The 26,882-nt window shown below is 32.0% G+C and overlaps 3 protein-coding genes across 7 annotated transcripts in view; 2 read left to right on the top strand and 1 right to left on the bottom strand.

Annotated features, from left to right (window-relative positions):
• Positions 1-955: 955 nt before the first annotated feature.
• LOC130626166 (RUN domain-containing protein 1-like) lies at positions 956-10,090 on the top strand. The gene is made up of 17 exons (XM_057441268.1): positions 956-1,174; positions 1,309-1,396; positions 2,779-2,829; positions 3,604-3,705; positions 3,940-4,047; positions 4,605-4,740; positions 5,091-5,219; positions 5,437-5,501; positions 5,776-5,874; positions 6,511-6,578; positions 6,800-6,883; positions 7,392-7,617; positions 7,700-7,795; positions 8,066-8,182; positions 8,978-9,067; positions 9,154-9,346; positions 9,540-10,090. The coding sequence occupies exons 1-17, from the start codon at positions 1,014-1,016 to the stop codon at positions 9,653-9,655; spliced, it is 1,929 nt and encodes a 642-aa protein (XP_057297251.1). The 5' UTR covers positions 956-1,013; the 3' UTR covers positions 9,656-10,090.
• Positions 10,091-10,225: 135 nt separating this feature from the next.
• Positions 10,226-26,882, bottom strand: part of LOC130626167 (transmembrane protein 116-like) — a 29,534-nt gene continuing 12,877 nt past the window's right edge. For 2 of the 3 annotated variants that reach the window (XM_057441269.1, XM_057441270.1), the window contains exons 3-15: positions 17,369-17,469; positions 16,801-16,844; positions 16,610-16,673; positions 16,251-16,382; positions 16,036-16,146; positions 15,572-15,633; positions 15,315-15,410; positions 14,468-14,507; positions 14,269-14,361; positions 13,692-13,743; positions 13,286-13,378; positions 12,061-12,134; positions 10,226-11,724 (exon numbers count right to left, since the gene is read on the bottom strand). In XM_057441269.1, coding sequence (XP_057297252.1) covers positions 11,575-11,724; positions 12,061-12,134; positions 13,286-13,378; positions 13,692-13,743; positions 14,269-14,361; positions 14,468-14,507; positions 15,315-15,410; positions 15,572-15,633; positions 16,036-16,146; positions 16,251-16,382; positions 16,610-16,673; positions 16,801-16,844; positions 17,369-17,452 — 1,095 coding nt within the window. In that variant the 5' untranslated portion in view covers positions 17,453-17,469 and the 3' untranslated portion in view covers positions 10,226-11,574. Of the gene's footprint in view, positions 11,725-12,060; positions 12,135-13,285; positions 13,379-13,691; positions 13,744-14,268; positions 14,362-14,467; positions 14,508-15,314; positions 15,411-15,571; positions 15,634-16,035; positions 16,147-16,250; positions 16,383-16,609; positions 16,674-16,800; positions 16,845-17,368; positions 17,470-19,223; positions 19,351-26,882 lie in introns of those variants that run through there. The other variant, XM_057441271.1, reaches the window with a different exon arrangement.
• Positions 14,728-23,570, top strand: LOC130626168 (trace amine-associated receptor 7f-like). 3 transcript variants are annotated; one of them, XM_057441274.1, is made up of 2 exons: positions 14,728-14,921; positions 19,257-20,920. In XM_057441274.1, exon 2 carries the CDS (start codon positions 19,263-19,265, stop codon positions 20,184-20,186), a length of 924 nt encoding a protein of 307 aa, XP_057297257.1. In that variant the 5' UTR covers positions 14,728-14,921; positions 19,257-19,262; the 3' UTR covers positions 20,187-20,920. The 3 variants fall into 3 exon arrangements, with proteins under 3 accessions (XP_057297257.1, XP_057297255.1, XP_057297256.1); XM_057441272.1 differs by lacking the exon at positions 19,257-20,920 and adding an exon at positions 22,622-23,570 and having other exon boundaries at positions 14,741-14,921; XM_057441273.1 differs by lacking the exon at positions 14,728-14,921 and adding an exon at positions 18,152-18,446.

The following is a 26,882-nucleotide window of genomic DNA, read 5'->3' as shown; positions in this document are numbered from 1 at the left end:
CTAATTACAAAAGTGAGTCTGTTGGTCGGTTGGATAAAAATTTTTCCTGAAATATTAAAAAAATACTATTTTTCGCAGCAATATTTTGTTATTCGTTTTAAATGTACGCCAGCTATATTTTTAACCTCCGTTTCAAGTTCCATTTTTGTCAATCAACGTCGTTTCCATGGTTTTCGTTTGTATTGTTGTATAAATGTGAAGCAGGAAAATAAGCACTGAGTAGTGCAGCGCAGTCCCCTAACGAAATAACATTCAGACCTAACAACGATAATTCGGAGGACCGCTGAAAAGGTAAATGGTGGACTTTGTTGTATTTTTTGCAAATTTACTGACTCCCCGACTCGACTTTCGCCTTTCAAAGTGAATCCCTCGGGTGACACTAACCAATTAAAATTTTGAGGGTGGCCCTAGGTGCAGTACAGCTTAAATAGACTATTGCTATACGTTCAACATTCCATATCCTTTTAACCCGGGTGCTGGAAATACCATTCTTTTTTTATAATGTAGTGGTCCAGCTGACAATAAAAAAGCTGTAGCCGTGATTCTGCTAAAATTTACAATTTTAAAAAATCGGGGAAACACTTTTTCTACCTCTTAATTTAGATGTATATATGTCACTGTATTAAGCTGTATGATACAGCTTGTTAGGAGATCTTCAAATTAAGCTATATATACAGCTTAATTAAGAGGATTTCCCTGACTGTTGATTATGTTTGATTTTATACTGATACTAATGAAATTTACTGCCTGTACTACTGCTTAAAAATATAATTATAGTAGGGTGGATAAGTATCAAGCAAACACCTCCTCACCCCTCACCCCCCCCCCCCCCCCACCCAAAAAAAAAAAAGGTATTTCTCTCACTTTTTTTGTCTTTTAAAGGTTGATAATTCTTTTATATTTGATACTGGTTTGTGTTATTAGTATTATAATGAGTTATGTTTGTTTACCTTAGAAAAATGTACAAATCCTTTTAAAACTAGTTAATATATTTTCACTATTTCACCACAACCATGGCGTACCAACAATTCATGTTTGACGAGGCCTTTGAGTTTCAAGATGATCATACACACAGTACAAAAACAAATGAGAAATACCATACTGAAATAGAAGATCAGAGATTGCCCCCACTTGGAGCTTGCAGTAACGAAGATGATTTACCAACTAAAGAAGGGTAAGATTTTAAAATCTAAGAGACAAATTAGTATTTAAACAAAAAGAAAATGATTTTTTTGTGTCCATGGTATAGTACATGTCACATTATTGTGCTAATGAAGCACTTTGTATAGAGAACTTCTATTTTTGTAGTCTTGATATTCAATCATATTTGCAACTTCAAGAACAACACGAACAACTAAACACATCACTCTTTGCTCTGACATCACATTTTGCACAGGTATGATTTGTTATATTTTAGGTTATGTACAACAACATTATTACCAGTAGCAGCTGTCATGGTTTCAAAATCAGGTCCTTGTAAACTGTTTTAATAAAGATATGTTAAATTTCTTTTGTTATGAATTTTGAATTTACCTTTAGTCGTAAATTAAAACCTCTTTGTAGATAGACGTATATATACACCACCCTTTTAACCACCCTTAATATTAACTATTGTTTTCCGCAATCCCACCAAAACTTTAATGAGAATTTTTCATTTTACAAATTTTTGTGTTATACGGCTTATATTTTATTTTATGTATTTATAACTAATAACATAATGACATAACTAATGAAAAAACTAAAGATGCTTATATCTCTTAAAATTAAAGTATTAACTGTAAATAAAGCCAATGAAAATTTCTAGTGTCAGCATAGTTTCTAAGTTTGTTTGTATGGTTGTTTTGATAATTTTCCGATGTGCGCTGTCCTTTTTATTTTCTAATACATTTTCAAGAGGAAAAATAAAATCATGCTAACATTTGAGACACAATTTGTAAATTGTGTCTCAAATGTAGGTTTACTACATTTATGAAAACTTTAACCTTAATTGCCTATTAACAAAAATTAGACCTAATCCACATTAATTAATATGCACAACAGTATAAAAGACTTAGCTATCTGTATGGATTAATACCTGAAAAAAGAAGCATTAAGACAAATATTACATTTAATAACATAGGATAAATTATTAAAAAATTAAAAAAGAAAAATGGTTATTGATAAAGATGTAAATTTTTTTTAGTTTTTTTCATTTTGTTTTAAGAGTATCCTAACAATTTAAAAAAGACCTTAGTGAGCAATTTCTAGAATCCAAACTATCCTGTGCTATTAAAAGTAATTTCTAATCAGGGCCTGTCAACTAATGTCTTTTTCTAATAAATAATATTATCAGAAAGAATTTTGGAAAGATCATTTGGCCAAAACAAAGGATCTTTTTTTAAAAAAAGGATGTGCAAGGGTTAGCAAAGAATATAAAAAACTCAAAGTATTTGACATCTGGAACATGATTGTTGTTTGAATTTACTTCCAACCAACTCACTTTAAGCACTTTTAATTTCTTATCCAATTTCCACATAACTCTTAATAACGTAAATGTGCAGTTGAATATTGGGCACAAACAGCATCACTGTTGGAGCTCCATTAGTACGGTTGTCCTTTGTATAAAGAACTCCTATACTTCTATTAGCCAAATCATACTTACAACTTCAAGAAGATGAATAGTTTTTAAATCCTAACTTTGTTCAAAAGTGTTTAATTGACTCTTTGAAACTTCAAAGTACCCAAGCAAAGACATATGACGTAATATTTATAATGAACTTATATGTTTTGCATTTCTAGGTTCAATTTCGCCTGAAACAAATTATTCATGCTCCAAAAGAAAATCAAGAGGTATGCCTATTGCTCCCTTTTGTATTATTGTTGACCCTGGTGAATAAATATTTATTTATTTTTTTAACTGTAGTTACTATTATAATGAATTGTGAGTTGTTAAAAAATTGCAAAGCGAGTGGATCGCAAAAACACAAATAAGATTTGGATAAGAAGAAGATAACCATGAAAGCAAAAATCACCTCTGTTAGAAGATGTTGAATTAATTTTTCACTTCATTATGTAAAGTTGGCGTTGCCATAGTGCATTCTCTAAATCTTAATTGCTTGTTCTTGTTGTAATTTTTTACCTAAGAAAAAAAATACACACCTGAAAATAAAATCAGTGCAGCTTTGAAAAATAATTTTCACTTTTCTGAACTGTTCATCAAAAATTATTTGCAAAGTTCACTCTACATGCTATTATTGCTACTGGTACTTAAAAGATAAAAAAACCTTTTAATAATTGCAAAGCTGGAGAAGCCATCTTGACTGTAAAAGGCATCAAGGTAGTCCAGGCCTTCTTGTTAAAGTAAACAAAAATGTAAAAATCTAAACAAATAATCCATTAAAAAATCTTCTGTAAATAGTTCGATTGATCATTCTGTTTGATTGCCATTCCATCTGCTTATCAAAGAAAAGATTTGGTTGAGATGTTTTATTTAAGTCAGGTGTATAGCAGGAGGCACAAACAGGACTAAACGATGTAAATCCATTTCAATTCAGCCAAACATCAGAGAAACTTTGGAAGAATCAAACTTTGCAGGCTTGTGTATAGTTTGTATATTTGTTATAGGAGCTGTTAAACGAACTAGAGGATTTTGCATTTGCTGGATGCCCAAATGTTGTTGGACCAAACGAAAAGAGAGTGGCATGCTCTTCCTGTGTCTCTCATACGGTAAGACTAAGATGAGCATTTAAAGTTTGTAATCATAAAAGGGAGCCTGTGTACGTTTTGTCGTCCTTACACATCTGCTATGCTTTAGAGATATGGTCATATAATAAGAATGCAGAAATGAATTGCCACATTTTTTTCTTTTGTTCGTTTTATTTTATCCCTTATTATTTAGATTATTATTATTTTAAAATAACGCATGGCATTTTTTCATCTTTTTTATCTTATTGCACATAGGCCATTGAACATTACGAGCAACGGATTATGGATGAAAAAGAAAGAGAGGAACGACTTGCTGTACATTTAAAAAAGATGATATCGGACTTAGAACATTGTCAAAAGCAGGTTAGTAAATGCCGGTTTTTTTTAATGTTAAAGAAATGAATGCTTGTTCCCATTGAATCGCAAGAGCTTGTCGCTTCGTTCTATCGCTGTAATTTTACAGCCCGTTTTAATGAATACAAATTATTGCTTATCGCTAAGTGCTTTTTTAATTCCATTTTTTTTTAAATTGTAGGTCTATTTTTAAGTGATAGAAATGAGAAAATTCAATTTTAATCGCTTTAAAAATATACCATATCGCAATGATCAAAGTAACCTATATAAATACCGGCTAAAAAGCATTTAAGAATGTACTTTATTTTTATATGACGTCTGATCAATTTCAGTGGGCACAAATAGTGACAGTGCCAAAAGTATAGCGATATAGCCGAAGTTATAGTAAACTTTTCTGAAATTTTGCTTTAAAAAACAGGCTTATCCTTATTTGGTAAACGCAAGTCTTAATGTAAATGACACATAACCATGGTACACAATTCATCTGTTTTCATACACCACACATATGGTTGTGGTGTATGAAAATTTTGTTTCAACAACTGAACAATATTTTTGTTTTGCATTAGCTTGATCATAAAGTGACGAAGAAACCAAGAAAGAAAGGAGGATATATTGCAGCTAGTAAGAATGCTTCAAAGTATACGTTTGATGATGCAGAAAAATTGGAGATAAGTGATGATGAAGTTGATGGCATACCAAAAGGTAAATTTCAATTTTGATCATCGCTATAAGCTAATCTTGACAGCGATAAACATTCAGAATAGAGCTCTGATGGTGAGTTAAAATTATACCCTTGTTTTTCGAAAATAAATAAAAGCATTTAATGGATGAAGAAAGAGACGCGCTATTCTTGACTTCACAGTTTTTCTAGATTTGATTGGATGCTAAACTATCTTTGAATGTTTTCTGATAAATCTAAAAACTTGAAAATTTGTGTGGGAAATTTTAGGAAAATTTGCCGAAAGATCCTCGGAATGTCATTATCTAACACTAGCTACATTGGCAATAGGTGAGTGTCTTGAATATGATTGATTCAATTATCTTATTTATAGAAGATATCAAGAAATACATAGACAAGACCATGTCCAGGCTGATCAATCCGAAGAAAGCAAAAGAAAATATAATAACGCAAGTATCCAAACAAATTACTGACATGGAAAAATTTGTCACTTTCTTACAAGGTAAGTAAGTGCTTTTCCAACCATAATGATTAGAATTATGGTTGGAATTATAATGCTTATTTTTCTGTTAATCCTTTAGTATAACCGATCTTCAGTTTTTAATCCACTGGTGAATTTGAAAAGAATACCTTTGAACCCCCCGCCTTTGACTGCAAAAAAGGTTTTTCTGCTGAAGCTAAGGTGATTTTTGGATTAAATATCTTTTTTGCTTCATCAGGTTATGAATCAACAACAGAAGCTGAAACCGACATTGAGCCTGTCAACGCCAAAGCAAAACCAAAGGTGTTTTTTCTTACCATTTTTAGTACATTTGCGTTGTAAATTCCAATAGATGGAAAATTACTCTGTCAAATGAAACTTATTATGTGACATGGTAAAATTATCTGTAATTTGAAGCTACGATTTTATCATAAAAGATACATTGCTCTTTTTTCCATCAAAACACATCAGGATTTTGTCGAAGCATATATTATAATGTTCCTTATTTAAAACTTTCAACCAAAGTCATCAAACGACTGACTGTTTTTACGCACAGCTATTTGTTTTTCAATTTTAGAACACTGCTCCGATTAATACAAACATGAATAAACAAGAGAAGACGAGACTCCCAGCACCTCACACCAACATGTTGAAACTAAGCGAAGACAAGAGAAAGGTAGAATATGTTAGCATTGTTAGGTTCTTTCTTTGTGAGAGACTTGTTCAAAATCTGAAGATTTACAATCAAAATGAACTAAAAATATTTAAATGTCTACGCAAGAATAACTTAATTTGATAATTTTGAGCCTTTATTCTAAACTATATATTCTTACAAAATAAAATGTTCTTTTTACTTTGTTCACTACGAAAGTTAAATGTATATTTGGCACTCGACATCTTTTTGTGAGACTCAGTTCACGAGACAAAAAAATCCCATGAAAAATCTCTACATGACTCATGATGTTACATTCATAAAGTTATGTAATTGTGTTCAAAAGTTTCGAACTGAAGATAAAATCTAAAATTCCATAACCATTCTATTTTTTTACTTTATAACATTTGAGTTATGTACACAGTGTATTGGTAAGTTTCTCCAAAAAATGTATTTTGATTGCTTTGATATTCTTTAATTCCAGTTTAGCTTTATGTCAAAGAAAAGTTACTGTTTGTTGATTTTTGTATGATTTCTTTTGATGTGTGTGCTAATTTTTGTTAGTTGTGAAAAGATAGAAAGCGTAGAGAACGGAGATATACTGTACGGCACAGTATTCAATCTGATTGCTGGTCTTATTTCTTCCTATTTTCTTTTTAGCGATTACACGAAGCAAGTGTTGCTGTCATCAAAAAGAGTCTAGCTGTGTTACAAATCTTTGCCATAAGGTATACTATATTTATTACGTACATATAAAAGTGAACATTGTTTTCAATCCTCCTGTATTTATTTCTATCGATACATAAAGTTTTTTTTACCTAAACTTCGTTCACTCTTTCCTCCAAGGTTCACTAGATACACTTTAACAGCTTATTGCATGAATTATTCCATCCAAATATTTTTTTATCCTGTTTATCTATTTACCATCTTATTTTATCTTTGTGATTAGTCAATTCGGATGTAGCGCTAGACGTTTTCAAGATCACATGATGAGAAAATCAGAGTCAGCGACAGCTTCTTCTTCCGGTTTCGTGTAAGTGATGCACGTAATCATACCACAACACAGCTAAGACGCTATAATATCAAAATTTTGTCTAACCAAATGTTGTCATGATAACCATCTATTAAACAAATTCGACATAACATGAGTTTATTTGAAACATTAGAAGTGACTCCAGTTTAAAATGCATGCTTAACTGGTACACTGGTATTTAGGCTTTGCCCAAAAATCTACGCTATAGCTAGCAAAAGTTGCCCAAAATGCGCTAAAATTAACACAATGCTTGTTTCACAAATATCTCAGTTTATTTTTCTAGATTTGAAATGTGTAACAGGAAAGTCAATAAAAAAAATAAGTGCATTGAAAGTAAAATAGTTCTACTTTGTAAAGCTTTCTGTTCTCTTCCATACTATGCCGAAAATAAATTCTGCGATTTTTACCACACACTACTATCCTACTTATTTTTTATTGACCCGTCCATCATAAAAACAAATTCGTATACTGTCATGCTGACTGAATTATCTATTCTTTACATTACCAGCGAGCCTCTAGCAAAGTTGCGTTCGTCCATTGATCACATCATGGTCTTACATACCAAGTTAGTGGATGTTGGAGGTTTACATCCTGACTCAGAGGACGAATTGAACCTGCCGATATCATCCGCTGATAGGAGAGCATCTTGGAGAAAATCAAAAACATTGTCAAGGGAACGTAGTCGTGATTCTTCTATTTCTTCTGTCACATCTGTTGCGACCATTGCTGGAAAGGTAAAATGGATTGTGTTACAACATCGTGGTTCACAATACTTTATTCTGTTGTTGTATGCAATCCTATTTTTTTTCCATTTAGTCTATTGATGTGGCTATTCAAGAAGATTTGATTCGTGTTGTACGTGGAGATTTTGTTGTGGCTTTGAAAGAACTGTTACAACATGGACTCTGCACTGTTAGTTCTGCTTTTTTGAGTTTGTATTAATATTAGTAACTTATCCTACTTAAAGAACAACTTTATTACCGCGAGTTAACTAAAATGACTTGATAATATAGGCATTAGAGTTAATCAATTTTATAAAAGAAGTGCAGAGAACCATCAGTATTAATGAATTTTTCGTTAGAGATCTTTTGAAATCTACCCAGCCTTGAGAGCAACAAGTCTGACAGCATGAATGAGAGTCAGTCATGTCTCAGAAAAATTCTAAATTGCAATTATTTTTAGTCTTTTCAATCAGAAGGTTTATCAACGAAAGCATTGGTGGGGTGTATGAGCTCTCACTCTGTCAAAGGATACAGCATGCATATATGGGATTATTTCAGTAAATTTTATAACATGAAGGTACGTTTGGTCACACTGTTGACAGTACGTTTACCCATCCATTTCTGTGTAAGTTTTAACATCTGCTTAAGTAAGTTGGCCATCTATCTATTTGAGTATGTTTGACCGTCTATCTGCTGCAGTAAGTTTGACCATGTATCTATTTAAGTAAGTTTGACCATATATATGTTTAGATACGTTTGACCTCTGTATGTAATTTGATCTGAATTTGTTGTACATAGGAAAGAATAGAAGTATTATTAGAATTATAGAAACAACAATGCATATGTGGTAAAAGTAATCCTACACATTATTGTTGAGCTTTTTAAACCCTGGAGAGGCACTTGCCCAACGGAGCCTGGTTTCGAAACTAAGTCCATCATCAGCCTATATTTTATCAACAACGGTGCATATGTCAGATATATTGGTAAACAAGTGCGACAAATTTGATTAGGCGACAAATTTGATTTGTACTTGAGCTCCGGTTGGTACTTGTTAGTAGACAGGTATGTTGCAAAAAGGACATACGTCTACTGCATGTGCTAGGGATATAGCATCGGATCGAAACCGCAGTCGGTAGAGCAATCGCCTGGCAAGCGAGAGGTCGCGTGTTTAAGTCCCACTCGATCCATCATCTTTGCAGCCCTTGGGAACATACTGTGCAGAGTTACTTTACCAAAATTAGAATTGTAAAGGTTTGAATAAAAAATGCAAGCTTACATTCAGAACATTCAGTTATGTTTAAACGAATCAGGGTGTTAACGTCTTTCCACTTCGATTTTCTTTGATTTTTCTATGCTTTTCATGTTTAATTAGCATGGAGATCAGTTCAATCATCAACCAAGTATGATGTTGTCTGAAGCTTTTGCGATGGATGTTGGCTGCACACAACAAACGCCAAAACAGGTACGTCTGATGTATATTATTTTATATTATTCTGATATACATTATTCTAATATATATTATTTAATTATTTTCCTGATGTGTTTTAGTCCTTGCTCACGGTTCTTCATCGTATTAAAGAGACGCATGAATCTCGTAAACGCAGCTTCGACGCCATGTTTAAAGCTCTCGTGTCTGCTGGCTTAAACCGTGGACGTCTAGCTCAGTGGATCCGCTTGGTGATCCGCTGTCCAGAGTTGATGGAGCATCATTATGAAAGATGGTCATACGTAGTTCGCACAGGTGAGTTTGGTATTTTCCTGATCAACTCTTAAAACCTTGTTTTGATAAAGATAAAAAATTGGGGAAGTTAATTAAACTTCAAACAGCCCTGTGTCCAGTTTTTTTACGTATAAATTTTTTTTAAAAAAATGGCCAAGTTCGTAGAGAAATCCTTACTTCCAAGTGCTTTATTGCCATAGTGTTTTCTTTTTAGGCTTTGATGATGTTTTAACGTTACTCGAAAAGCTATCATCTTTGACTTTCTTCTTGCCAGAAGACTTGGCGATACGTCATTTATTAAAAAGCGCGAACGAATTTGGTGATGCGTAAATGTATCCGGGGTGTTATTTATTATTTTTATGTGGTTACGTTGTGTTTCGAAAATTTGGATATTTATATTTGGCCTAAATATAAGAAAGTGTGAACAAGGAGTAATATAATCTACTTTCTTTGGTGATTTGTATATTTTATTTTTCTTTGGTGATGTAAAATTATATTTTTAGTCGAGGATAATCTGTATATATTTACGTATTTAAATGTTAAATGCTGCAAAAATATAAAGCTCTGTTCACACGTCTTTGCATAGAAGCGAATTTAGATCATCTCGATCGTTTTGCTTTATTCACACAACTTTGTACTTACTTCTTATTATAAACGCGTAGCTAGGAATTCTATTTTTCAGCGTGGGTCAAGACCTTAAATTTTACTTCTTTGCATTTAAAAAAACTGCCTAAAAATTAAGAATATATTTTTGTGTTCTATGGATGCTTAGTGGAATCCAGGCTCTATTATTATGTAACTGGCTGGCCAGTTATTGCATGTAATGTCAGTGTTGTTAGAAAGTTGGGAACTAAGTTGCATTTTTTTTCCATATTTGTGAAGTTCCGTAAGTCGTGTGAGGAGATTTGTTGTTTTAATAACATTCATTTCAAAGTTGGAATTGAGTCTCTTTTGTCACGTTCTTGTGAAGTGGAGAAGCATGGATTTTGTGTTAATAAATTATATCAGAAAAAGAAAGAATAATAATAAACATTTGGAGTTATATTTTCATTCTCAGTTCTTTTGAGGACTTTAAAATGGAGAGTTTACTGCAAGCAATGCATCTTTTGTCAGTGTTCCTCTCTTTTTTTGAATACCAGAGAAGCTTTGCAGTACCTATGACAATATGTTCAGTACTTGTGCAAGATAAACATATCTAAAAAAATGATGTCACAAAAAATAAATCTAGGAGGGATCAATATTTTGGGCACAAATTTAGGTTATTTAAGCGATTTTAGGCAAGCAATTTTTAGGGCAATAAAGGAGATTTTAGATATATTCTATCAGTAGTATTAGGCCAGTGAAAGGCATTTTGTTATTAACTTTTCAGGTGCATGCCAATGATATAAAGATGAATTGTGAAAAAGATAGAAACTGAAGGCAGAAAACTGATAATTTAGTACGGAGTCTGTAAACCTCTATGTTTAATGCTTAAGGTTTATTGAGAACAGATATTTTTCAATTCAACAGTTATTTTTACCTTGCATTTGAAGAGTTTAATTGATTTTTAGGAATCATCAAACTTTGAAAGAAAAACAAATTTCTGCCAATTTTTACATTTTACAATTAAAAAATACATGCAATATTTGCTTTTACATTTCAGTTTAGGATATCCAATCGAAAAATGATACAAATGTTAAGAATATGTAATACTAACAAAAGCGTTACAACAATTAATTACTTTGTAACGACTTAATGGCGCGTGGCCTTGTGGTTATGGAGTTCGCTTTGTAATCACAAGATCCACAGCTATGGGTCAACCCATTCCATGTTATCCCTAACATGTTTACCTAAGTGTTTACCTAATGTATACATTCAAAACACAGGACCCACAAATATTCAAAATAAATAATCAATAAATTGAACATTACCCCAACACTCGCCCCTGCCCGGTTAGCTCTCCTAATAAAAGCCTGATACCTCTATTACAAGACCCTCCCTCGGAGAGAATACACTCGGAAGGTCTGTTTTTTGAAAATTCATAATTATTTATCTTCACACCAGAATGTATATTGCCTAAAGTGGAATGAAAAGAATCCGAAATTAATGTTTGCGAATTCACCTTGTACCCGAGAACTTTTCAACAATTCTGCAGGTCTTATTCGCAAATTTCAATTCCGCAATCTTTTCTTTCGCAAATGATTTCTCCCCTTTTAATAATTTTATTCGTAGTATGAGTGACTACGCAGTAAAAAGGTAAACATGTTTAATTAATTCACATTGGCGTCACTGGTGAAGTCCGGTGCAACACTCGCCGGATCGAGTAAAGGAGTTTCTTCGTTCAACGCAACTCGAAATGTTTTTCGTTGCCATCCGTATATCATCGAGTTTAGGAAACCTTGCAAAGGCGACGTGCAAGCCTAAAAAAAAAAAAAAAAAAATTCGCAAAAGTGAGCGAAAAAAAAGAAAAAGTTTCGCTGTGAGAAATGTCACTTCCACAGAAGTGTTTCGTAAATAGGATGGGGCTCGACGTATTAGGTATACAAAAGATTTAATTTCTAAAACTTTTTGTGACACTTTTACTACAAGAACATCAAGCGTTTGCACAACTTTCCTCTTATATACCTTGACTTTCGTTTTAAAAGCACTATGTAACACCACTATCAATGTCACAGAAAACAGGACTCACTCAAAGACAGAATGTTTACCCTTGCAAATATTTAAAGGTTGCACAAAACATATGTGGTTGCACTCACCTGTATTACAAAGAGCGGATAGTATTCCGTCATGCTGAACTTTGCTTTAAAGGAGATTGAGCCAAGTATCAGCGCTGTTTATAAAAAGTAGTATTACACTGAAAGTGAAGTTGGAACTGACAACATTGCACTTAACAGACAATGACCGGTGTTATATTTGCACTATCAAATACACAGCCCGAGGTCAAAAGTAAAGATCAGAGTATCTTAAAATAACGTATTTTCTCTCTCTCCAGGTTCCTTGATTTTAACCCTAATCCATATTATGTGCTTTTCGATTTTTTTCTGTGTGAAATTTTCCGCTGTCATACGATTTTGTTAAAGACATTCGACGAAATTCCAAAATATTTTACGTAATTTTAGACAACAACCTGCAATATCATAAAATTATGGGTAGGGAGGATATTGTCTTAGACGCAGCATTTAACAGTAAAATAATGTGTAACCAGATGTAAATTTACATAAGTAGGCTACGTTATGTATTTACATGACTAGATGAAAACAATTACATTAAAAATATCGTAAAGTAGATATCTTTTTTAGGCATTTTATGACCTTTTTACAAGCTCGTGAGCTTGTATTAAAACGCAAATGTGTCCTACAAGAATGGAAATTTTTGCCTCTCTGAGCACCGACACGGGAGTCGTGTGTTCGAATCTCATCTTGGTAACTATTTTTACTTTTTTTTTCTTTTTTCTTTTTTAAAAAGATAAGACAAGTGTTCAAAACACTTGTTTAATTAACTAGTAAATAAAGGTGTTTCCACCAAACTTTTTAAAAGTGAATGTAGGCAGAATTAACTGAATTAATGAATTTTGCAAATTTTGGGATTTGTGGGTTTGTGGTCTTTCTTCTTCCTGTCAGTCGGTTCACCCAAGACGAACCCATCGAAAATTAAAAGTTCGAGGAATTTTCCGTTCAGGAAGGTCTCACAAATCAATTTTGAAAAATAAGTGTGTAACAAATATTATTGCGTATCTGAATAGTAAAATATGTCGTGTCTAACTTCGTAACAAAGATCCCAATTTGATAGACAGCTTTTTGTACATTTTATTCGCGAGGTTGTTTGCGTATATCATACGTCTTGTTTTAGATTACAAGAAGTTTTTTCTGAAGTAAACAACATTAGCGTTCTGAACCATCATGTATAGGCACACCTAAAAACTCCCTGACAATAGCATATTTCTGGACAGTGAAAACAGCAGTGAAGTGGTAGTAGACATACTTGAGAGCCATGAAAAATGAAACACAGCAGCGAAGAGACCAGCTCTTCTTCGTGCGCTATACAAAAGTTTATATTGTGATGGACCAATAACACCTAAAAATAAATGACATCTGTAGGAGCTTGTAAATCCTAAAAATCCACGAAATAAAAAATCATCAACTGCAACGTCAGATTAGTACTTTCTAGTATTTGCAAACATATCTTATTGCTTACTTTTTTGTTACATTCAATTTAACTGAGTCATGATATAGCAAGCAAAAATTTTAATTAAGGAGTTGGTCTTACTTGATTTTTAATACAGAATTTGTATGGGAAAAACACAACAAACCAACCGATTCACAATAACAACAACAACAACAATAAAAACAACAACAACAAAAACAATAACAACAAAATATACACCAACCTCCAGTTAATAACAGACCTTTGAACATCGCAAAGATTAAACCGTATAAAATCTGAAACAAATTTAAATAATTTGATAAGGAGGGGCAAATATTACTTTAAGCGTACCACCATACCTTCAGGGAAGTAATTTCCACAATTTTTTTTTCTTTATTTTTTTATTTTCGTGAAGTAGAATTTTTTTGCGAAAATTAAAGAAAGAAAAATAACTAATAATACAGTGTGATTATAATTGATGATAATTAAAGAGAATACACTCTTCAATCATAATTACATTTTCGCGAATCATCAATTTCATTTTTTTTTCGCGAAAAATAATTTTTGCGAATTTAATCGACTTTAGTATATTACGCGAAAAGAAATTTTCACGAACCTAAACGAAACATCGCGAAAATTCTTGCCAAAAACTAATTCTTCTAAGGTATTTATTTTGATGATATTCATTTATATATATTTATTGTTATAAAACTTTTAAGTTTTAAGTAGACGTACAAAGCATATTGTGAACAATAAAATAAGATGACAGATAACAGTTTTATTATATCGCATACAGCAAAAAATAAAAAAATCATACATACTGTGATAAGTATTGACGATATAAGAAGAAGAAAAAGAAACACGAATTTGTAATGGGAATACCAATTGAAATGATGGTCAAAATTTTCGGATCTCTATATAATAAAACAAACAAGTAACAAAACACACACACAAACATACAAAAAACAATTAAATAAACAAACAAACAAACAAACAAACGCAAAAAGACAACAAACCTACCTGACAACTCGAGCTTTCGTAAACGAACAGTGGAAAACAACTAAAAACAACAATATATCAGAAAATCAACAAGGAAACTTTGAATGATTAGAGTTTCTCTTTCTTTCAAATGCTACAGAGTATTTCAAACTTTAAAACTAACGTTTGTACGATACTATGCAGACACCAACGTGTGTGGTTTGCGGCTGTTACAAAAGATAAAACACTCTTTATCTGTATTTTTAATATTGCAAGTATCTGGAAAACTTTCATTAATAAAAGGTTCATTTGTTTGGAAGATAAAATATTTATTAAAAAACATTTTTATCAACTTTAAATATGAAAAAAAGATCTTCAACAAAAAATATTAGAAGAAGGAAATTTTTTGTGGTATAAATGTCTGAAAAAAGAACAGAATGGAAGAGAGTATTTTACTATATAGAGCAGCATATTAAAAAGAAAATGTGTGAATGAGGTAAGTGAGTAACCACCACAACGTCGAAGGGAATTCAGCTAGTCGCTTGTATCTTTAATGGGACAAGGCTTAAAAATTAAGTACGAAACTCGAATAAAAATTCATTCAGATAAAGTAAATTAGAATGACCACGCCTATAATATTCGCTAGAGCCAATTTACATAAGAATAAGAACTGCACACAAAAGTATTTGCGTAAAGCCTGATAGTCTACCCTCTTTAATGCATGCAAGCATTAGAAAATGCTTGGATCATCAGTGGGACAAATAAGTTTATTTTATTTATAAGTAAAAAAAAATTACATCCTCGCAAGCTGATTCAATCATTTTAGAATCTGCACACCCAAAACAGAGTAATTTTCCGAGCCAACATACAAGAAAGACATTGCACATACCATGAACAGATATCATCATTGAGAATGAACTCCTTGTTCTCATCATACTCGCTGTCAGAAAACATGACAAACATGGAGAATGCAAATGGTACAAACCTACAACAGATTGCAACTTTACTAAATCAATGGCTGGTTTTTTTTCAGTTTATTTAGCTCGATGTAAAACATGAAGTTTGGTTCACGAAAAACAAAAAAAAGAAAGTTCCTGAAATAGATACAGTCCTGCCGTGTGTAGAAAACAAAAACATAGTCCTTACCAACACAAGAAATACACCAAAGCTGGTGTTGAGATACGATACCAAGGATGAGATACATTCGCCTATAACAACAACAACAACAACAACAACAACAACAACATTATTATCAACAACAACAACAACGACAACAAAAACAGTGATTTCTGTGGCGCTTGGTTCAAAAATTTCTAAGCTTGTGCACAAAATTGTCACGTTGTTAAAAAAATTTTTTTAATGAACACAAAAAATCTTGGAAAAACTAATTTCTTGACACAATATTCTCCGAAATGGAACGCTGTGTCATAATACCTATTGCTTGCGCCGTTTAGTTAAGTGCATTTTCTGTAGATTAATTTTTAGTCTAACAAAGTTTATCCTTTATGGTACGATCTTTGTTCGCACAAAAAGTTTTAAGTCTTTGTAGGTCGCTTCATTTATTACTTTTAAAAGAGTAATCACGCAGTATCGCGTTGGGATCTACTTACAATAGATGAAGATGTTTCCAACAACGGTATTGGATCTGCTCGAATTTTTACTTGTCGATACACTTTCCATGCGTAGTTGACTGTCAATACGAACGTCGTCATATAAAACGACTAAAAAAATATATTTCCTCGAAATATCTCATTTGCTAACGTTAGATATGCGAAATTATATTTCCAGGTTTATCATAGATCTAACATTACCAAAATCAACATACCGTGGCTAACATGGTGAGCACTAAGCAGAATGTTCGATTTCTTACTGAATTAGTGAAATGTTCAGAAGTTCCAATTATGAGGATAAAGCCACCCAAAAAATCAGCTAGACACAAGTGAAATAACGGTAGCACCTGAAAAATAAGCAGGTACACATAACAGGGTAGTTGCATGAATTTAGTAGACAACGACGAATGTGTTAAAGTATTAGATGACAAAACTTTGAATTGGAAACAGTGTTCTTTCATTGAATTATGTGGTAACCTTTTTATGCAACTACTTCTCATAAGATGTGGAAATTTAATCCGCTCAGATAGGACATTCAACACTGCAATATATGAAATATTAAAATGGAACTTACTCCGCTAGAACAAACTTTTTTCTTTTTGATGGCGACGTAAATTATGGATCCTGTACCAAACAAACTACAAAAGAGAAAAAAAGTGAACTGGTGGTTCTGAAGTCCAACTCACAAATATAGACAAGTTCAAAATTCGAATATTTGAGCAGGGCTGTTTTATTAATGCAGATGTTTTATCAATTGTAACATACCTTAACAAAGATGTGACAAGAAATATAAAACTGATAGTCCAAAGCTAAAAATGAACAAGGAAGGTACAGACAGGCAGGCAGGCAGGCAGGCAGGCAGGCAGGCAGGCAGGCAGGCAGGCAGGCAGGCAGGCAGGCAGGCAGGCAGGCAGGCAGGCAGGCAGACAGACAGACAGACAGACAGACAGACAGACAGACAGACAGACAGACAGACAGACAGACAGACAGACAGACAGACAGACAGACAGACAGACAGACAGACAGACAGACAGACAGACAGACAGACAGACAGACAGACAGACAGACAGACAGACAGACAGACAGACAGACAGACAGACAGACAGACAGACAGACAGACAGACAGACAGACAGACAGACAGACAGACAGACAGACAGACAGACAGACAGACAGACAGACAGACAGACAGACAGACAGACAGACAGACAGACAGACAGACAGACAGACAGACAGACAAAGAGGTAGACAAACAGGCAGACAGACAGCACAGATACATACTTATAGCAAATAATCGCAACAAATCAGTAAAATTACACGTGGAAAATCAAGTACCTGTGCATCTGTCAACACACCATATCGTGGTTTCTTTATGATATATTGTGGAATAGGAGAAAAGTCAAGAAAGGAATTATTCATTGTGTCTATGTTCTAATCTAAACAAAAGATTTCGAAGTTAACAGTAACTAGGACTATTATTTTCAGTGTTTGATTACAGGGTTCCCACTGCTTTTTTTTAAAAAAAAATTGAGAAGGTTTTGTGATTTTTGAGGAGCTTTTGTTAACAAAATTGAAGAGATTTGAGAAGAAAAAGTTGCACTTGTAAAAATGAAGGAACGCACAGACTGGCATCTCAATATTATATCAATATTATATATACGAAAGATAACTAAGAAACTTTGCTTCAAATACACACAAAACAACAACAACAACAACAACAACAAAAAATCAAAAAAAATAATTAAAATATAGCATATATGAAAAATAACCAAATGTGAAATTTTTTTGAGGTGATTTGAGAAGAAAACCTAAATTTGAGGACATTTGAGGAGAATTGAGAAGACCTTTTGAAATTGAGAAGATTTGAGGAGTTATGAGGCATTGGAATCATATTTTAATGTGTCAAAAAAAAAACAATGCTAAAACAGATTTTCCCTCGACAATATCAGTTTTCAGTTGAGTTTTCGCAGAGCATATAGCTTTTAAAAACAACTTTTAACACCTTTAAGAATGGATGATTTCTGACACAAGCTCCCAGCTGCGAGAGAAAGCATTATTTAGGTATTACATTTTCTTTTTTTTAACATGCAAGTGTTAAAAGATACACAACAAAAAAAGTTGGCTTTTCATCTCTAAGCAACAATATTTATGTCAATAAAATTTCAAACAGAATTATAGACAGTTAATATAAAACTGGTCTTCTTTGTTCATATCATTTTTTTAAAAAAAAATTAAAAAATAAAATTAGTTCTGTGGTTTCGCAGATTTCGCGCACGCGAAAAACAGTTGCTCAAGCGAAGTTGATAGAACATAAGTCGGTGCGTTTTTTGGGGCGTCTGTTAGACAGAAGAGTGTTGGAGTAGTACACTGTTTTAAAGAGGGCGTTCGTTACGAGATTTATCAAACTACTTAGGTAGGTAACAAATTTGAGAGAAGTTTTATTTATTAAATAAAAACTAAGAATAGCTAGGTTAGAGGAAATAAAAAAAAAAAGAAACTAACGAAATGTTTTCAGACGAAAATAAAGCACTTGCAACTTGAGGGTGACACATCTTTGTAGAATCTTACGCCAGCATAATTTAGGATCCAGACCTCCAACCTAAATTTTAGATCTTTACCTTATAACTTAATGAGTTTTGACTCATTTAAGTACGTGACCTTTTACATATTTGTTTTTATTATTTTGTTGTTATTTAAGTTCATTTCTCATTATTTGTATTTGAAAAGACCTCACACCAATTAATAGTTTTGTTGTCACTTAGCATGTGAAGAAAATTACCAGGAAGTTAATATTACAGACGGAATAGTTAATATGCACGGAACTCTCCACGTAATAGTGGCTTCAAAAGGACTTCAAGAGCTGAATAATTCAATGCTTTGCATGTAGCTGTGAATAGTACGAAAATATAAGTTGAAACTAAAATCTTATCACACCATAATCATCAGGTTCTTAATAGAAGTTGTAATGGCTTATATTCTTTTTGAGAATGTCACTTTCATTAATCGAATGTGCAACAACTTTTAAGTAAAATAATGGTAAAAATGCATCTAGTTGTGTGTTTTTTAGTGTTGTTTCTAGTTTTATATTAATGTTACATAGAAAACTAAATAACAAGATTAGTTTAGAATAGAAATAAATCCTCATTTTTCATGAGCTATTAATTTTTTTTGTAAGTTACAACAAACTAACATCTCCAACTGATGTTTCATCTCATTTCTTTAGGCTAACATGGAAGAATCAACTGCTGTCATCATTTTGTCCATTACATCAATCATTGTTGTACCACTCAATGCTTTGTGTCTACTTGTCATAGGTTGTTCAAAATACCTTCGTACAAAAACCATCAGTATAATAACAAGTGGCTTGCTTTCAATGCATTTACTTCAAGGTGTGTTCGTCATGCCATTTTACGCACTAAAACGCAAATACGAAAGTAAACTCTATTGCGTCATCTTTCGATTTACATATATGATAACGTTTTATGGAACTTGTATGTTGGTGCTCATCATAAGTATCGATCGACTTCTTGCTACTAAACTAATGACAGCATATCGAATCAGAGTGACAAACAAGCGAGTTTCTGTCACCATCCTTTTCTCAATGATCTACATAATTATATTATCTTTGATACCGTTTCTAAACCAAAATCAACAGTGTTTATACAATCCACAGAAAGAATGGGTGCTATGCATGTTGTTTGTAAACTGTGCTCTCCCTTATTTTTTTGTTGTTCTTATATACATTTGTATCGTATGTAGAATAAAGAGCTCCTTACAAATACTTGGTCCAGGACGACTTCACAACAACATTAGTAACAGATTCAATACATTGAATAACAAATTGACAAAGTTTACTTTGTACGTTGGGCTAACATATGGTATCGCTTGGACACCATCAATATTTTACTATGTCCTTCTGCATTTAGCACCAAGCGCGTTTCCAAAAGACTATGTCAGTTCAACAGCTGAAAATTTTATATCGTTTTTCATGAAGTACATAAAATGTTTAGAGGGTGTGACCACTCCAATATTGTATTGCTATTTTCATGCAGGATTTCGAAAAGAGTTCAAACGTAAGTGCTCCAAACACAGAATAACTGTGGCTACAATAAGATTGTCGGTGTGTCAACACAAACAATGTATTACACGCTGATCAATGAAACGAATTAATTAATAATTCTCTACATAATCAACACATAAGAAAAGTCAGATATAGCTTTTCGAAAACATTCTCTGTAAAATTTATGGGATAACAACACACAGATGTGTAAATATCATATTTATATAATATTTTAGATTAGTTATGCACTTATTGAAGCTTACTGGTGGAAAAAAATATCTTATGCATTTTTGGTGTTAAAATGAGATATGTAATTTTTTTTCATACAGTCAAACGTGTAAAATGACATCAAAGAATAAAAAGAACAAAATGGTAAAAAGAATTGTAAATCCCAAAACTATTTTGAAGAAACGTCATTAAAAAGAGCGTATTCCTTTTATAAATTCCTATTCTTTTCTTTTCATAACTAAAAGTCTGAAAAACTACAATTTTAAAATAGTTGTGGCATTGTTGTGTCAGATCTCTTGGATTGAAAATCAGTTTTGAACAGTTTAGAAATTTGTGCTGTTAAATACAAGGCCTAAGGTCAAAAGCACAGATCGAGCTTGTGCTAAGTATCAACTTCACCATCTCACTGTACCTCCCCCGAAAAATAAATTTGCCTATGCAAACTAGAATTTGGAAACCTTTTCAAGTGACTAAAAAGAAAAAATATTAATATTTTAACAATTCCAAAACAAATTCAAATCAATTATGATGTGAATTGCACAGAAAATCTGGTTAATGTGAACGACCTTTTCGTGTATGCTGTTGAAGTCTGTTTACTTGTTTACATTTTATGGTACCATTTTAATAATCCCTCCATACAAAGTCCTGTACCAATCAAATCATTAGATTTTTTCATAATAACGTTTTTATTTAGGTAATAATTAGCGCTACTTTTCATTGTATTTAAATTTACAACCTATTATAAGTTATGTTGGTCGTCTGTAATAATTTCAGGAAACATCATTTGTACATCAAAATAAGTTGAAGAAGATGTTGCAATGTCACAAGAACTTCGAAGATTTCATTAAAATAAAACACAAAAGATTATTTATTTAAAATTTTACTTTTGTTAAAATCTTTTGATTTTTATCATAAAAAGTGGAACATATATAATTTAAAAGGCTGGAATTAACAATGAAATTTCTATTTTTTGTTTATATTGATTGCCTTTTGAGTAATATCAGCTTTTATAATGGAAAGTAGAATTCTGACGAACGAATATTATCTTTTAAAGATATCAAATTTGATAGTTTAGGTTCAACCTCAAAAGCAGAACTTTTCAAAATATGATGGCAAGCATAAAGAACAAGGCTTCTGTAAAAATGTGCTATCAAGAAGAACAAAAAGATTTAGTTTTGTAAAAATCTATTTTAATTAAAATTTAGAAATATAACAAAGCTATATTTATAAAGTTTTATGTTAAATGATAAATCAAAAATAAGATAAAAAAATCATTTATTATTTAATGATATTTTTATATAAGCATAATATCTAAATATCAAAAGCTGGTCGAAGAAGTACAAAGATGTTTGTAGGCGTTAAGACCGAATTTTTGACAATTCAAATCTGCATGATATATTAAGAAGGTAAACAGCTGAAACATATAAGTGAAAGATTAAAATCTAATTTGCAATCAGGAAGAAGTGTTCGAATCAGCAAAACAAACCAAGTAGGAAAGCGAAAACAGAAAGAAAAAAGGTATTTAAATTTCACAAAAAATTATGAATAAAAATTTTGTTATGTACTAGTTTTATTATAACCTTTAGTTTAGACAAAACTGTGAGTAATTTGAAACGATTTTATGAAACTGTGTGTAATTTGAAAGGACTAGTCGTTAGCCCGTGGAAAAATCCACGGGTTCGCCCGTCGTTTTTATACCGCATTGCGTGTGTCTCGCTACCTGTGCAGCTAAGCTACCATTTTGCGTGACAGACACACGAACAGACGGACGGACGGACAGAGGTATACGGGTATTATAATATGGATTTAATGGAACTGTGTGGACATTATTTGGAGACCTTTAAAAAGAAACTTACTTTTGTGTTTGTAATACAGAAAAAAAGAATTTGTAAGGCTAAATGTTATATTTGGAAGACTATATGAAGAAGACTAATGCTTGAAATAAAAATGCTTCTTAATGTGAGGAAAATGATAAATAAAAAGTGGTTATTTCCACAACTTGAAGTAGGTCACAGCAAACGTAATATCTAAGATCAAATACATTTTTTACACTTCACCATTTTATCATCTTCAAGAATTTTAAATAAATTTGTGACTCTTAAATTGTTAAAAAAATTGTGGATAAATTTGTGACCAATCCACTTCATTTTACAATTAGGGTCCAAAAGCACAAAAATAAATTCCAGGGCATTACGCTTCTGCAAGTTCCTCCTTGTAAAATTTTTCTTCTTTAAAATAACAAGATACATGTTTTTTGACAAGTTTTATATTAGTATACATGCTTTACTCTCCTGTTTTAGGACAAACATGGACAACACCGTTGCCATAGTAATACTATCAACAACAAGTGTGTTTGTGGTGCTGTTAAACTCATTTTGTGTTTACATTATTCTTCAATCAAAAAAACTGGCTCGAAAACCTTCCTCCATACTCATACTTAGTTTGCTGACACTGCATCTCATTCAAGGCGCATGCGTCATGCCTTTTTATGCATTAAAAAAAAGTTATGATAAAAAAGCTTTCTGTGATTTATTTCGCCTGACATACATGATTACATTTTATGGTGCGTGTCTCAATGTATTATTGATAAGTATTGATCGTCTACTTGCTACCATTTTGATGATGTCATACAAGGTGAAGGTTACAACAAAACGAGCTATAACCGTTATCACATTGTCGTGGTTGTACATAATAAGCATTTGCATGATTCCGTTTTCCACCAACAATTCGGATTGTTCCTACAATCCACGTAAAACTTGGACCCTGTTTATGTTGTTCACAAATTGTGCCATTCCTTACATGCTGGTGGTTTTGATCTATGTCATTATTTTGTTCAAAGTAAAACACACAGAACATCTTCGTAATAAAATGTCAACAAAAACTAAACATAGAAATAAAGAAAGACAGAGCACCCTGTTGAATAAAAGACTAACGCGTTTCACACTTTATATTGTCATGACGTATGGTATTGCATGGGCACCATCTACAACTTATTACATCCTGGAACAAACAACATCGTTGTTCACAGACGACTATTATAAATCAACACTTGCAAGTTATATTTCTTTTTTTACAAAATACATTAAATTTTTAGAGGGGGTGACCACTCCTATACTATATTGCTATTTTCATGACGGATTTCGAAAGGAATTCCGATACCTGTCGGCAACAAGACATGAGTCTAGCAAAACAGATATAAACCAGAGTCATAGATCCATTGAGGTAAATGAACCAACAGTTGAATCGTGAAGTAGCAACATGGCTACATAACTATAAATACAAATATATAAAAAAGTTATAAAAAATGTAATTTATTTATTTATCATTCTTATGCAATTCTCATCTTTAAATCTAGAACTGACTTGCCCAAGGAAAACCCGAAATGACAAGAAAAAAGTAACCTTTTACATCTTATGAAGAAAAATTCTCACATAATTTTTTATGGGTTCCCACTCTTTTTTCAATTAAAACTGCAGGAGAGTTCATTTTTGTAGAAGGTTTGATACCAAAATATTGTTTTAAATTTTTCTACATTATTAGAAGGAGAAATGAGAAGATTTAATTTGCATTTCTGTAGATACTAAATCCCAAGTAGCTTTATTTTCATGATATAGGTTCCAACTGTCTGTACATAACCTTATACGTAATAACAAATACTAAGTTTTTTAAAAAAACTTCATAGACTAAGAGATTGAGATGATGATTATTCTATTATTCTCTAAGTAACCAGTGATCATGATTCACTCAACGTTGGTTTATAATTCATTTCAGATGTTAATTCTTTTAAAAGTTTGGTCTTCCACACACTCAGACATAACAGATCACTACGCGAAAAAAGTCTAAACAGCGCTTAGAAAAGCCAAGGTAACCACAAAGCAGTTTTCACAATGAGGAAGCATTAGAAGTAACTGAATTTAACACAAGGTATAATTTTAATAAACATTAAAAAAATGCATCAAATTTTCAAAAAACAGATAGAATGACTCGTTTCTAATTTTCTCATTCTCATGGTTTGTGAAATACAGTAAACTTGAACACAAAAAATACTCACCAGACTAAAGTAAAAAATCTAAAATAGACAAAATAGACAAAATCTGAGTTTGATTCAATTTTTTTTCCAAATTTAATACCGACCTATTTCATGGTTTGTGTGCCGTACACACTTCCAATGTCACAATAAAAAACGCTTTTGGATAGCTATTCACCAAGTTAGATTATAAAAGTTTAACAAACTAACAACGTAATGAATTGCAATTCCAAAAGAACAGGTTGTAAATACATTCTCACGCTAGAAAGTCTAAGTATTGCTCAAAGATTCTTGAAGTTGCTGGACACTCAACTAAGTAACAACATATTGAAAACAGTTTATTAAATTATATTAAATTTAGGGATTCAATGTATAGATAAAAATATTGAAGTTGAAGGAATTAGTCACGGCAATAGCATTAGAAAATTTTTCCTGGGGGAGGAAATTGCATAATCGCCAATTTCAACATTAAATATTGTTTAGGAGAAAAAGCTAACAAAATAATAAAAGAAATTCTGAACAATTATTAAAAAATTAATTCATTTTTACAAATCAAATTAATGAAAATAAAAAAAAAACATGCAAGAATCCTTAGAATTTTTAACAATCTTTTGAATAACAGAAACCCTTTATAAATTATACTTTACATATAAATCCTATGTCTTAAGAAAGGTGAACATACAATAAATAAAAACAAAAACAATAAAGTAATTAATTCAATAATAAGCAGATGTTTTTCTTGCACACAAGAACACAAACAAAGAGAAAAATGAAATTTATTTTGATATTCTAAAAACTTTTTATAACTTTCTTTTTGTTTTTATTTCAAATTGGGTTAAAACAGTTTTGATAGACAAATTGTTACAACCGAGAATATACAGGTTCAGAGACAGTTAACCGGATAATCTTAACCAAATTTATTATTAAATTAAATGTGTTCCAACAATAATCAGCAAAACATGCCAGTTGTTTGTTTTTTAAAAAAGTGCAAAGTTGAAGAGATCTGCTGCAAGCTATGACTGTTTCAGATTCGATGAAAGTTTTGTGGTATGCTGCACTGGCACCAGTTGTAGTTGTTGTAAACGTTCTGAGTTTAATTATAATTTTCTCTTGCAAGAAAATACGAAACAAACCACCTGCTTTATTTATAATAAACCTTATCATGACACATTTGATACAGGGAGTAATTGTAATGCCTATGTACGCAATTATAAAATCGAAAAATTATCCATTATATTGGTACCCATACATCTGTGATATATTTCGATTCACATACATGATGACATTCTATGGAACATGCATCAATGTGTTGTTGGTCAGCAGCGATCGCCTTTTAGCAACCGTTTATATCTTTTCATATTGAAGTCGGTTTAGACATAAACACTTCTTTCTAGCAATAGGAATAGCATGGATGTATCAGTTAATGCTATGCTGCTTACCGTTTTTTCCATTTGAACGATCAAAGGCCTTGCAAAGTTCACAATGTCATTACAATCAGCCCAAAGAATGGACTATATATATGCTAGTAGTGAACACAGTGGTACCGTATACATTAATACTAGCAATGTATCTTTACATCATTAAAGTGATGCGAAAGAGTTTGAATGACACTGAGAAAGAAACAGAACATAGTAATGAAAGTATTCGCAAGGGTAGTATAGCTAATGTTATGAAACATCATATGTCAAATACACGCAAAGCATATAATGAAAAAGTTACAATGCTGACATTTAAAATCATGTTTATTTACGGTGTAACTTGGACACCATCAATAACCTATTATCTTTTAGTGACAATAAAAGCTGACATATTCAATGCAGAATACTATGACTCAGTACTGGAAGAAGTTCTGACATTTTTTATCAAATATATAACATTTTTTGACGCAATTGCAGCACCGATGCTCTACTGTTATTATCATGATGACTTTAGAAAAGCTGCAAAAACATTCTTAAAGAAAATAAGAATAAGAAAATGGAAACGTAAACTTGTCATACAACAAAAATGAAGCATTTTATTGTCTTAAGATTTACCGTATTTGTATGTTATTACTATTATCATTACACCTGGCGACACCAAGCAAGTGTTACTCTCTTTTTTATTCCCTTTTAACAATCGGACTGCTTGATTTAATTTTTATCGCTTTATCTACTCACTCAAAGTAAATACTTTAGGGAAATCATTGTAAGCAATAATCCCTTAAACTTATTGACACAGGCCTTTTACTACAAAAAATGTAAAAATCCGTGGACAAATGAAAGAAAATAATATTGTTATTTTTATTGTTGTCTGTTTTGTTTCTGCTGAAATGAATAAAATTTCAGACGCTTTTGTTTTTAAGGTTTTTTTCATGGATCTGCAAGTCAACTCTGTTGATACAAGTCTTATGAAAAAGCACTGCATAGATATAAAAAAATTCATACAGAGAAATATAAAATAAAAAGAACAAAAGAAAAGTCTATTGGTGGTTTATCTATTTTTCAACTTAAAGTAGTTCTGTACATCAAAGAGAGAAATATATTCTTTTTGGCTCA

This window comes from Hydractinia symbiolongicarpus, chromosome 14 (genome assembly GCF_029227915.1).
Source record: "Hydractinia symbiolongicarpus strain clone_291-10 chromosome 14, HSymV2.1, whole genome shotgun sequence".
NCBI lineage: Eukaryota > Metazoa > Cnidaria > Hydrozoa > Anthoathecata > Hydractiniidae > Hydractinia > Hydractinia symbiolongicarpus.
The sequence above is the reverse complement of the archived record's forward strand: the minus strand, read 5'-3'. Positions and strand labels throughout refer to the sequence as shown.

What these genes read in the sequence shown, in the direction of transcription:
- LOC130626166 (XM_057441268.1), top strand. Translation starts at nt 1,014, where the DNA reads ATGGCGTACCAACAATTCATGTTTGACGAGGCCTTTGAGTTTCAAGAT. An exon ending in CTCCAAAAGAAAATCAAGAG is followed by an intron (nt 2,830 to 3,603) that starts GTATGCCTATTG and finishes TATTTGTTATAG; the next exon opens with GAGCTGTTAAACGAACTAGA. An exon ending in ATTTGTCACTTTCTTACAAG is followed by an intron (nt 5,220 to 5,436) that starts GTAAGTAAGTGC and finishes TTGCTTCATCAG; the next exon opens with GTTATGAATCAACAACAGAA.